This window comes from Talpa occidentalis, unplaced genomic scaffold (assembly GCF_014898055.3).
Source record: "Talpa occidentalis isolate TD23 unplaced genomic scaffold, MPIMG_talOcc4v2.1 talOcc4.14, whole genome shotgun sequence".
Classification (NCBI taxonomy): domain Eukaryota; kingdom Metazoa; phylum Chordata; class Mammalia; order Eulipotyphla; family Talpidae; genus Talpa; species Talpa occidentalis.
The window spans coordinates 48735464-48748152 of NW_023601433.1; the positions used below are offsets into that span (position 1 = coordinate 48735464).

Genomic DNA, 12689 nt, shown 5'->3' on the forward strand with positions numbered 1-12689 from the left:
TTTTATCATTTTTTATTTAAAAGATAACAAATATTTTTTAAAAATTGGAAAAAAGGCAAAGCATTTCAAACATTCAAACTCACCTTTTACTGCTTATGGTCATCCATGACTGGGCTTACCCTGTTTATCCAGGGTATTTCTCACTATAATTCAATAAGCACATTCACTCAATGCTATTTTCATAAGACATTTACACTTGCGCAATTTTCACTGCTGTCTCCATGCATTTCTTCATATTATCTTGCTCAGATTTCATGTATTCTTGAAAATATGGTGGAGTGGAGATTTGAGGGCAGCAGTATTTAACACTTTAAAGAAAAGTTATTGTATAATTAAAAAGAGTTTAACTATAGTTGATATAATTTGTATTATATGTGACATCATGGAAAACAGAATATCACATTTGAACAATAGTAACAATAGAAGTGGAAAAACAATACATAAAACAAAACAATACATATAGAAATGGTATAGGGACATCTTAATCCAGAAGAGTATGAATACAGCACAAAGGCTTTACAATTTTAACTTGCGTCACAATAACCCGGAGGACTTGCTAAAAGAGATTGCTGAACTTGAATGCCTAAAACTGATTCAGTAGGTGTGATGTAGATTCCTATGCTGCTATCCCAGTTACCACACTTAGGGAAATTCAAAATGTTCAAGTTCTGTGCAATATTGTTTTTTCAAATATGTAAATGTACATTATTATCTGTGGTACTTCCAAAAATCACCCCGTTTTAAATGAGAAGCCAATTTGTGAACTACATAAGAAAGAGATCAAAAGAAATTAGTGTCAGGGAGGAAGTGGCAAGCCCACTTTAAGTAGCAGACTCATCTTTGGAAACTAAGACTAGATCATAAAATATGTCTTTTGATTTCAGTGATGTTTGTTGCAGCATTGCTGTTATAGAGAAGAAAACTAAAAACAACCGAAGTGCCAATATAAGAAAGGCCTATTAAATGAACTATGGTATACTCAAATATTTAAGACTTAAAAAGAATTAGGTTGATTTGGATGTACTGATGTGGAAATATTTTGTAATATATTATTATGCTTAAAAAGTAAGGGTGCAGAAAATATATATGATTTCTCTGAGTAAATAATAATACAGGGCCTCCCTGGTGGCACAGGCGGTTGGGCGCAGTGCTGTGAAGTTTCCGCAGCCTCTGCAGTGCCGGTTCAATCCCTGCCGGCCTCGGAGCAACCCACATGGCAAGCAGACCTCTCCTGTCTTGTCCGCTGCTCCCCTCAGCGGTGTATTTTGTGTCTGCCTGTTCTGTTCCCTGCTCTGTCCCTGGTGAATCCTCTCACCCCTCCTGCGCATCTGGCCTGTACCCCGGTTCTTGTATAAATAAAAAAATAATAATAATACAGGTGATTTCAGCAGGATGGAAGGTTAGAAGATTCAATGTCTCTCCTGTAAAAACAATAAACAACTACAAACCAATGAAAGGAAAATAGTTCGGGAAAAGGTCTGCTACTACAACCAAAAAGCAGCAGAAACCTGCAAAGCTTAAAAAACAAAGATGGCTGCATAGAAAAGCATTGGAAGGGGTGTCCCTGGTGGCCTAGGGGTTAAGTCTCAGTGCTATCACCACTACAGGCTGAGTTATCCATGACCAGGGAGCTAACCCACATGGCGCAGCAGACCTCTCCTGTCTCACCCACTGCTCCCCTCAGCAGTATATTTCAGTCCGTCTGCCTGCTCTGTTCCCTACTGTGTCTCTGGTGAATCCTCTCACCTATCACACCACACCTTTGGCCCACACCCCAGTTCTTCCATGCAAAAGAGCACAGGAAGAATTTTGCCTGAGTCATCTCACTGCCCAGCTCCTAGCCCCTAGGAGGGATCACCTGGGAGACATTCCCCCCACATAGGGAGAGCAGGAGAATTCCAGCAAGTTTTACAACTGTGGATATATGCAATATCTCTACTTAGGTACTCCCACATTTGGCACCAATGGTGCTTCCAGTTGATGGCATTTCCTAGACTCTCTTCTTCTGTTCTCACCTATACTCCACCAATCTAATTCCCAGGCTACAACTATCACTGTGAAGAGACCTGCCTCCGGGAGCCTCAGTCACTGTGCTGGCCATAGTGCCTCACCATCTATGGAACCACTGGTGTTGCGCTTGCCCTGGCCCCATGTTGGGGCTTTGGCTTACTATTACCAGGTCAAGCTTCTTTGAACTCTACTATCTGGTTCTTGACACTTATTTTTAATGGGTCATTACTTGGATGTTTTGCTGCTATTCTGTAACTTGTCCCCTGAGGCCAGAGTTGGACATTGACCCACTACTCCCAAACCCTGCTTCTATTGCCCCCTGCTTCTGCTGCACCCTTTCGCACCCTGCTTCTACAATCATCATGGTACTGTATTACCCCAGAGACCCATACTGCCACGTCTCCTCCTCCTTACTTCTAGTCACTAGAATGAACCCCATGGACCCAGACCTACACATACATATACCTCAAACACCAGTGTCACTACTGGTGCAAGTGTACCTATGCCTCAGAACCCAAGCCCAGCAACAGGTCCATGCACACCTGATCCCAGGACTGGCTCTGCTGCTGATCTGTGCATACCAGACCTACCACCAAGATGGATTTACTTAGCTAGAACTTCCTCCAATGTGTAAAAAAAGAAGAGGAATCCAGAAACCTTAACTTCCAGGGATCCTAATAGCTCTAGCTACCATTGCCACCCACAAGAACACTGCACTTACATGGGACTCCCATGGTCTTCTGCAACCTTAGCTAATGGAGCTGCACAAAGAATATGCTGCTGTGCTTTCCTAGAAAGCACCCAGTGGTGTCCTCAGAATCACCTTCAAGTGAGGGATTTATCACTGTTAGACCTGCCTTACAAGAAATGTTAAGGGGAGTTTAAGCTAAAATGAAAGAATGTTAATTACCATCATGAAAACATATGAAAGTATAAAATTCATGAATAAGGATAAGTATATATTGTCAAATGAAAATACTTGAATATTGCATACATACAACTGTATGCACTGCATGCTCTATATGTACGCTAGCATATAGGTTAAATGACAAAAGTGTTTGAAATAATACATATATAATATTTTATTAGTGGAAATACAATTAAAAGATGTAAATTGGGACATCAACGAAGTAAAATTACATGGGGCAGTAAATGTATAGAATATTTTGTGAAATTGAAGTTAAATTTATCAGCTTAAAATAGGCTTTTATAAGTATAAAATGTCTTAGGAAAGCCTTATGGTAATCCCAAACCAAAAAAATTATGATCACAAATGATAAAGAAGAAATATAATCAAACTATATCACTATAAAAAAATCATCAACTCACAGGAAAGACAGCATGAGAGGAAAAAAAAAACTATTTTTAAAAAGGAATGAAGGTAATAGTGATAGTAAGTTCATACCTATCAATGATTACTCTAAATATAAATGGCTTAATTTTCCAATTACGTTGTATAGAGTAGCTGAATGGAAAAAAAAACACAAACAAGATCAAACTATCTGCTTCATACAAGAGACTGCATAAAGGACACCAAGTAGCTGAAAATGAAGGGATGGGCAAATATACTGCATGCAATTGGAAATAAAAAAAAAAAAACAGGGATAGTTATATCAGACAAAATAGACTTTAACATAAAAATGGAGATGAGACAAAGATGGTCACGACATATTGCTAAGGGGTCATTTCCTCAAGAGAATTATAGCACTGTAAATATATGCACACCAAATAATGGGTCACAACTTTTGGCTCATTTCCCAGATTGTAATGGTTTTCAGTGATTATTTCTTTAAATAGGTTTTCTATGCTTTTCTCCTTCTCCTTCTGGGACCCCTATCATATTATTTCTAAGTTGTCCTATAAGACTCTCATACTGTTTTCATTTTTAAAGTTCCATTTTTCTATATCATTCCATTCTCATGTCCTTTAACATAATGTTTTCTGAGCTCACTATTCTCTCCATTGCTTCGGTTTGTCATTGAGTCCTTCAATTGTATTTTTAAAATTAGTTATAGTTTTTCTTAGGATCATTATTTCCAATTGTAGCTGACTCATATTTTCATCTTCTTTATTCTATTGAGACTTTTACATCCTCCATTGTTTTTTGAGTCCCATCAGCATTTCCAGAACTGTTGCCCTGATTCCCCTTTTGTCATGCTCTATAAATTTGCAGATTTGGGGGTCCTTTCACAGTTTCTTTTTTCTTCTGACATTGATAATGTGCTCTTCTCTCATTTTCAATGTTTTTACTTGATTTAAAAGGGATGTGTTTTTAAAAATTTTTTTAATTATTTTTTTTTATTTTACATCATTGTTCATTTTTAAACAATATTTGCTTCCCCCCAACCCTTTAGGTGTAGTCCCCATAGAGTTTCCTTCACCAGTGCACCTGTGCACCATCAGCAACTGGGGGACTGGTACTGGTGAGGGGGAGTAGGTATGAAAGAGGACTTCTACTCTAGGCTACTTTTAAGGACTGGATGCAATGCTGGTTATGGATTGCAGTTCATATGGAGACACAGGCCAGGAGTTACTCTCTTTTCCTCACCAGCACAGTCTTATTCTAGGATGTCCACCACTCCAACTGAGTTCTAGTTTGTGGGAGTGTTTCTTTGTGGGGAGTAGAGGGTGTTTTGGACGTCTCAGCCAGGTGTAGGGGAAAGGTGCTTTGGATCTCAGGCTGGGCTTTGGATAATACCTACTCGATACGGGAGTCCTGGTACTTTGACCTGATTCAAATTTAAGTTGTTCTGTGTTAAGAGCCTCAGATTCAAGCCAGGAATCCTCATTCTTGCCCCTACTTCTGCAGCTCTCCTGCAATGCCACCTCCATATTTGGTGCCTTCTCATGAACTCCTTGTTTAGTATAGTGCTGGGTCTCAGCAACTCCAATATTGGCATTTGCTGAATCAATGGCTGTAGGAGGCTTTGCACAGTAGTTACCCATCCTGATTTTGGGTTGTACTACCCTGTTATCACTCTAAATGAAGTTCAATGAAAGTTTTTCTATCCCTTTCCATTGGATCAAAGCTACTATTGTATGCTGTGGTAATGAGTTTTTCCCTCGGGACTTTTTTTTGTTTTGCTTTACAGCAATTAGGTGGTGAGTATCTGGATGATGTCAGTCAGGTATCTTACTCTGCCACCATCTTGCTCTACTCCACCAACTTTTATTAAGATTCACCAATTAAAAATTAAATTATTAATAAAATTATAAATGAAAGAGGAGAGAATGGAATCAATACCACAGAAATATAAAGAATCATAAACACCACAATGATTACACATCCACAAATTCGGTAACTTAGAAGAAATGGAAAAATTCCTAGAAACATACAACCTACCAAAATTGGAGTATGAAGAAATAGAAAAATATTTCAGTAACAAGCTAGTAGGGTGAATCAGTAATCAAAAATCACACAGGAAATAAAATACCATGTCTTTCACAGGTTATTTCTGTCAAACATATAAAAGGGGAATTACGAACAATCCTTTTCAAATTTTTCCTTAAATTAGAAGAGTAACACTTCCAAACTTATTTTCTTTTTCGAAGCCAGCAATATTCTGATACCAAAGACAGATAAGGACACTATAGAAAAAGAAAACTGCAGGCCAATATCCCAATATCCCTAAAGAACATACAAGCAAAAATCCTCCTCAAAATATTAGCAAATAGAATTTAAGAACATATCAAAAGGATTACAAACCATGGGATTTTTCCTGGGAATGCAAGAATGGTTCAACATTGACAAATCAATAAATGTATGCTACATTGACGAAGAATAAAAATAATGCAATTACTTCAATAGACCATGGTGCTTCCTCCTTTCTTTGTTCTTTCCTATCCTCACCCATTTCCCTCCTTCGTGCTTCAGTTCTGTAGTCAGCTATCAAGGGTTAGTTTTTCAGCTTGCCTTTATCTGACTCTTAGTTACTTCATATTTCACATGTTAGTGACACCATCCACTATTTATCTTTCTCTTTCTGCTTATTTAACTTACCATTATCCTTTCAACCTCAAACCAAGTTGCCACAGTGGCATGAGTTTATCCTTTTGGATCACTGAGTGGTATTCCATTGTGGGTATGTACCACATTTTCTTGGTCCACTCATCGGTTCTGGGGCACTTAGGTTGTTTCCAAAGTTGAGCTATAGTAAATAGTGCTGCAGTAAACATGGGAGTTCAAGTTTCCTTTCAAATTAGTGTATAGATGCCTAGGAATGGAGTCACTGGGATGAATGGCAGATCCCTGTTTACTGTTTTGAGATACCTCCATGCTGCTTCCCATAAGAATTGGACCAGTTTGCATTCCCACCAGCAGCATAGAAGGGGGTTCCTTTTTCTCCACCTCCTTGCCAGCACTTGTTGTCTCTGGTCTTTCTGAAATGGGCCATTCTCACAGGTGTGAGATCATATCTCATTGTGGTCTTGATTTGCATTTCTCTAATAATAAGTGATTGTGAATACTTTTCCTGTGCCTATTGTTTTTATCTGACTCTTAGTTTAGGTATTTCATATTCCACATATTAGCTTTGTATCCAGTATTTATATTTCTCCTTCTGTTTATTTAACTTATCATTATCTTGCTTATTTCACTTATCATGTGCCTGTTGATAGTCTAATGTCTTATTTGAAAAGGTGTCTGTTGAGTTCTTTTGCCCATTTCTTGATGGACTTGAGTGGTCATTTGTTGGGTTTTTCCTTCTGTCCATTTTAGCTTTGGGACCCAGCTATTGTATGTGGGGTTTCTTTTGGGTGTGGTTCCTACCCCCTCACTGATCAGGGGCTCATCTATCTGTGCAAACTACTGGCAGGATCTCATGGGAGGATGTGGGATCTCTGGCCACTCTGACTCAATCCCTGGTGTTGGTCAAGGTTGTTGCCAGTCTGCATGGTGCTAACACTACCTTATAGGTAGTCACAAGGCATTTGTATGTCCTGGTGGGCATTGGCATACTCCTGTAGAAGATCATGAGTTTCTGCTGGTATGGGCAGGAACTGGCTGGGTCCTGGGTAAGGTCAAAGGGCTCTAGCTACTCTGGCTCCCTCTCTACTGCAGTGTGGTCTCACCAGTCTGGGTGGGACCTGTGGAGTCTCCCAGGAAGTCCCCAGACTTCTGATGGTTTGGGCTGGGGATGGCAGCTTTCCCCCTATGGGTTGAGGTCTCTTGCCACTCCCTCAAAATTGTATCAAAATTAAAACATTATGAAAATGTGCTCTCTTAAAGTCCCCTCAATGACATGGGTGCCAAGGAAACACCTCAAGTAATAACCATAGAATTATCTTTCAAGCATCTGAATTCTTTTAAATATCAAAATAAGAAAATAAGACGAGTTCCAGGGATGCATGTCACTAATTTCTATTGGAAATATTATCTACTCTTTTCACTAAGTGTTCGTCAGATATTACCTGAGTACTAGTCATTTTTGTCTCAAGTGGTTGTTTACAATGATTCCTTTTGCAAAACAGAACATTTTATGATAGCAATTTTGTAAAAATAGAAGTGAAATGTGTGCAAAGAATAAATGCGTGAAAGAAATACACATAGTACATATGCATTACATATTCATATTAATATGCAAATATTGTTCTATACAGCTATTTGTGTGTGTGTGTGTTCTTGTAGAAATGTTTAGAAAAATGTACTTGGCCCATAACATTGAGCAATGGTTTCCACTGGTTTGAAATGATTAATAAATAGAGGCAATATAAATATAAGACTTTATTTCATGTAATGTTTTAAAACAGTGAATTTTTTACCTTTACATAGATAGGTATTTTAAAAGCAGAGATCAGAACAGGCAGAATATTTGTATGTTCATTTTGTTGTTTTAAGATCCCATTATTTGGCTGCCCTAAAAAAATGAGAAGTGTTATGAAATTATTCTATAAATGACTTGATTTCACCTTTAAGCAAGTTAAAATAAATCTTAATAAATCTGAATTACAGTTTTTCCCAATAATTTAGATAAATCCACTTAACTAACACAAATACCCTTTCTCTGGTGTTCCCTTTTTTTGAATATTTTATATTTATAAACAAAACCAAAAAGACTGCAAATCAAAAAAGAAATGGTAGAAATGGATATATAAAAATGTCTTGGAAAGAGCTTTTGTTTTTTTACAATGGGATATAAATATACATGTGCAATTACACCAGTAAATTGTCAGATAAAGCATTTTGTTATAAAAAACATAACATTAGTTTAAAAAGGAATTTATAATACTACAGCGAAAAATTTTAATGCTAAAATGAGGGAGATATGCATAGAAATGCTATAGAAGAAGATAATAATTTTGACTACAGTTAAAAACAAAGCCACAGTATAAGGAATATAGTTTAGATGACACTTTCTCAGTGTTGAATTTCTATTATTATATATTACACAGAAATGAAACAGTCAAGACTTCCATTTCTAAGGCAAGTGTTTACTTGAAAGGAGGGAGGGGAGGGATTGGGGTCAAAATGGGTGGGTTGAAATTGTATGGGGAATATAAAAATAAAATTTATTATAAAAAAAAAAGTATATCTGCCAAGATTTTTATATTGAAAGACTTGCTGATTTGATAGAAACTACAAAAATAAAGGATGTAGTATCATTATGACCATTATTTATGATACAACTGCTATAATAGATTATTTAGACAATTTCTTAATTATCACTCTCCTCTTTGTTGTTACTTTAGGATAATTACTGCTTATAATTAATATATTAAGGAAAAGGGTTTTAGTTTAGAAGAGGAAACCCAAATCAGAGATAAACCTAGGTGCTACATAAGTAGAAAGTAGCATTGGAGGAGATATGAAGTAGCACTATAGGAGATATGAATATAATGGCAATTACATTTCTCTAAAATATACTGAAGGTTACTGATCTTACTGTCGGGCATTTAGTAAGAAGAAGGAGATAACCTATCTGAACATAGATGGCATATTATAATTCATTTTTAATTTTGCATATGATTTGATTGCCTAATTATGTCTTATTTCAGTTAACAGTCAAATTTATTTTATGTCTGAATTACATATCCCAAAATGGTCAATGGTAGCTAATGGATATATATAGTAGGAGATAATAAGGATGCAGATTTATAATGAAAACAGGCCAAAGTATTAATCATAATATATATATTTAGCAAACATAAGAGACCAAAGAATAATCATCAGCAAAATACCCAGATCAAAGTCAGTGTCTGCAGTAAATGTCCTAGGGTCAAGATTATATATTGCCCCTGGAATTATAAAAAGATATTCTATATCTTATCCTCTGGATAAGAAATGAAGTGTACCCACCAGCCCCCACCTGGACTGGTGAGGCTCTGGGCCCTGTCAGGGAGGGAGCCAGAGTAGCCAGAGACCTCACAACTTTTGGAGGAAACTTGCCAGACCAGCAGAAGTCTCATGCCTTTCTGCCAGTCCCATAGGGCACCACGCAGACTGGTGAGACCCTAAGCTCCCATCAGGGAGGGAACCAGAGTGGCTAGAGACATGAAAACCTTCCATGGGCCCTCGCCCCCACTGCCCCCTCCCCCCGACCAATAGGTCTCTTGACTTCTGCCAGACACTACCAGTGTCTATACAAACCTATAAGGATTTTGGGAGGGTGCCAGAGCAGGAAGAGGCCTTGAGAGACCCTGAAAGCCCACACCCAGACCAGCAGGGGACTCATTACCTCCATCAGGACCCAGCCAGCACCTGCTCAGACTGGCAGAAGCCTCCTGACCTTCTTCAGCACCTGCCTGAATCTACAAATGTTTTGTGACTTTCCATGAGATCTCGACCAGCACATGCAGCCTGGTGAGACCCTGACCAACAACATGGAGTGAGTCAGAGTGGCCAGAGATCCCACAACCTTCCATGCGATCCTGCCAATAGTTGGCCCAGATAGGCGAGACCCTGATAAACAAGGGAGTAGGAACTACAGCCGGAAGAAACCCCACCTAGAACAGCTGGGTTCCAAAGCTAAAATGGACGGAAGGAAAAAACCAACAAATGACCACATGAGTCCATCAGAAATGGGCAAAAGAACTAAAGAGACACCTCTTTTGCTGAGGTGGTGTTGGGTTCGCTATGGTGGTAATACCTGATGGCAGTAACCCTGTGTTACCTCATTTATAAAAATTATCAATGAATTACAAAAACAAAAAGTGGTCTGTAAATTAGTTCTTAGAACATGAATGGATTTGAAAGTTTGGTAGATAGGAAAAGGAAAAGGAAAAGCATTTTCCTTTTCCCTGCTTCCCTCATGTTGAGGCCTCCTATTGGAGACCCTGCCTGAAATTGGACATATGATGGATATATGAATGTAATGAAGGGGATTATCAGATGGGCTTACTTCCATTATTTGTAGCATCTATAATACTGAATAGGAAAGGAAAGTTGAGAAAAGAAATGGAGTCTCAGTTTAGGAGTGATGAAGAAGGAAGAGTCATGCCAGGGGTCACTGTTCTTTCTCTAAGAATGTATTATTTTGGATGAGCTTAATTGAGTATTTAACTTCTACTTATGTATTTCTAATCTGGTTGTATGACTAAAGTTAGTCAAATCTGGTTATTTTAACATAATTAAAACAATAGCAATTACAAAATTTACATTGCATCATAAGAGTTTTAATTATCTAAATGCTCTTTATTCAGTGAATGAAAGTAGATAGCTCTGTCAATGCTTGAATAGTTCCTAGATCTTCTAGGAAGTAATTTTGAATGTTCACTCATATAATGTGAAAAGTACTCATAGTTCTCTAGAAAAAAATTTGAAAATGTTAGTTGTAAGACTGATCATACTTAGAATTCTTTTTAATAGTAATTTACTTACCAAAAAACATAAAAGTAATTGAAATAAGAGAAATTAATTCTTTGAGTTAATTTATTTGATTAATGTTATACATATATTCATATATGGCTAGTTATGGGTATCAGACCTATTGATGATTGAAAGAAGCAAGCCCCATAAGGATATATACAAGATACCATTTCTATGAATAATCCCATTAAGGGTAATTTTTATCAATATAGACATTAGATTAGTGGTTGTCCAGGCTGGGAGAGTAAGAAGACAGGAGGATGGTAACTAGGAGTGTGGGGGTTTTTTCCCACATAGTAAAAATGTTCTAAGTTAAATGTAGTGATGGAAACAAAACTCTGTGACACTGTATTTCACACTTTAAATCAGTGAATTGTATAGTTATAGAAATTCTATATGAACAGGGCTCTTAAAAAGAATAAAGCCTTTTTTAAAAAGACTTATTTATTTTTGCATAGAACTGGGATGTAGGCCAGAGGTGTGGGGGATGAGAGCATTCATACAAGACTGAGAGGGGAACAGAACACTCTGTTCTACTGAGTGGATCTACTGAAATACACTGCTAAGGGGAGCAGTGAGTGAGACAGGAGAGGTCTGCTGCACCACATGTGGGTTAGCACCCTGGCCAGACACTGAACTCAGGCTGCAGTGGTCATAGTGTGATAGCACTGAGACTTAACCCCTATGCCACTGGGGAGGCCAAAGAAGAACACTTTTTGTCACAAACAATGGAAAAGAGAAGGAAGATGACAGTTAAAGTGCTAAAGGCAAAAATTTAATCCAAGAATTTTATACTTAGCAAAACTACTGTCCAACAAAGATGAAACAAGGACATTCTTAGCTAAAAGAACCAAAGAAACTGGGTTGTTATATTAGCAAACATGTCGTTAAAATACTAAAAGGAATACTTCAGATTGAAACAAAATGACACTAGAAGGAAACTGAAATCCACAATGAAAATGAAAACACCCTAAAGGTAAATTGTATTAAAGGTAAATACAAAAGACTGTATTTCTGCAACTAACTGGTTAAAACAACAATAGCATGAAACTGTTAGAATAGCCCTCCTACTCTGCAAGGGATACACAGCAAGACTCCCTCTGCATGCCTGAAACAGGGAATAGAATACAATGCTCCATGTCCTATTTTTTTCCTATAGATACATACCTATGATAAAGGTTAATGTATAAATTAGGCAAAGTGAGAGATTAACAATAATAATAGTAAAATAGAACAACCATAGCAATATGCTATAAGAAAAGTTATGTGACTATAGTCTTGTAACACTGCTATTTTCATATTGCGTTTCTCCTCAAATTGATTGAATGATTGAATGTGACCCCATGACAATACTACAGAAGGCTGTGTTTTGCAGAAATTAACATGAAAAAAATTATATGAGAATGTAAAAGATTTACAATAGACAAAACCATGTGTATGAACAAATATATAACAACAAGTAGTACAACCTAGAAAATACAGATAAATTCTGAGAAACATAAAATATACCAGATTGAATCTTGAAGAAATAGAAAATATGAACAGACTGAATACTAGCAAGGACATTGCATCAGTAATCAAATACTCCCAGCAAACAAATCCAGGGTCTGAGAGCTTCACTGATGAATTTTACCAAGCCACTTGAAAAACAATTAATACTAATAATTTTCAAAATCCTCCTGAAGATAAAAAAAAGGAGGGACATTTCCAAACTAATTTTATTGGGCCAAAATTACCCTGATACAAGATCAGATAAGGACACCACAAGTAAAGAAAACTGCTTAATGTATATTAAAAGAAACAGAAGACACAAAGAAATGGAAAGATACTCCTTGCTCACAGATTGGAAGTATTAATATTGTTAAAATGACCAGCT

General features: G+C 37.2%; 1 protein-coding gene across 1 annotated transcript in view; it reads right to left on the reverse strand.

Moving 5' to 3' along the window:
- Nucleotides 1-278: 278 nt before the first annotated feature.
- LOC119244622 (uncharacterized) overlaps nt 279-12689 on the reverse strand; it is a 135837-nt gene continuing 123426 nt past the window's right edge. The window contains exons 35-36 of the mRNA XM_037510473.2: nt 7771-7865; nt 279-308 (exon numbers count right to left, since the gene is read on the reverse strand). Coding sequence (XP_037366370.2) covers nt 303-308; nt 7771-7865 — 101 coding nt within the window. The 3' untranslated portion in view covers nt 279-302. The remainder of the gene's footprint in view (nt 309-7770; nt 7866-12689) is intronic.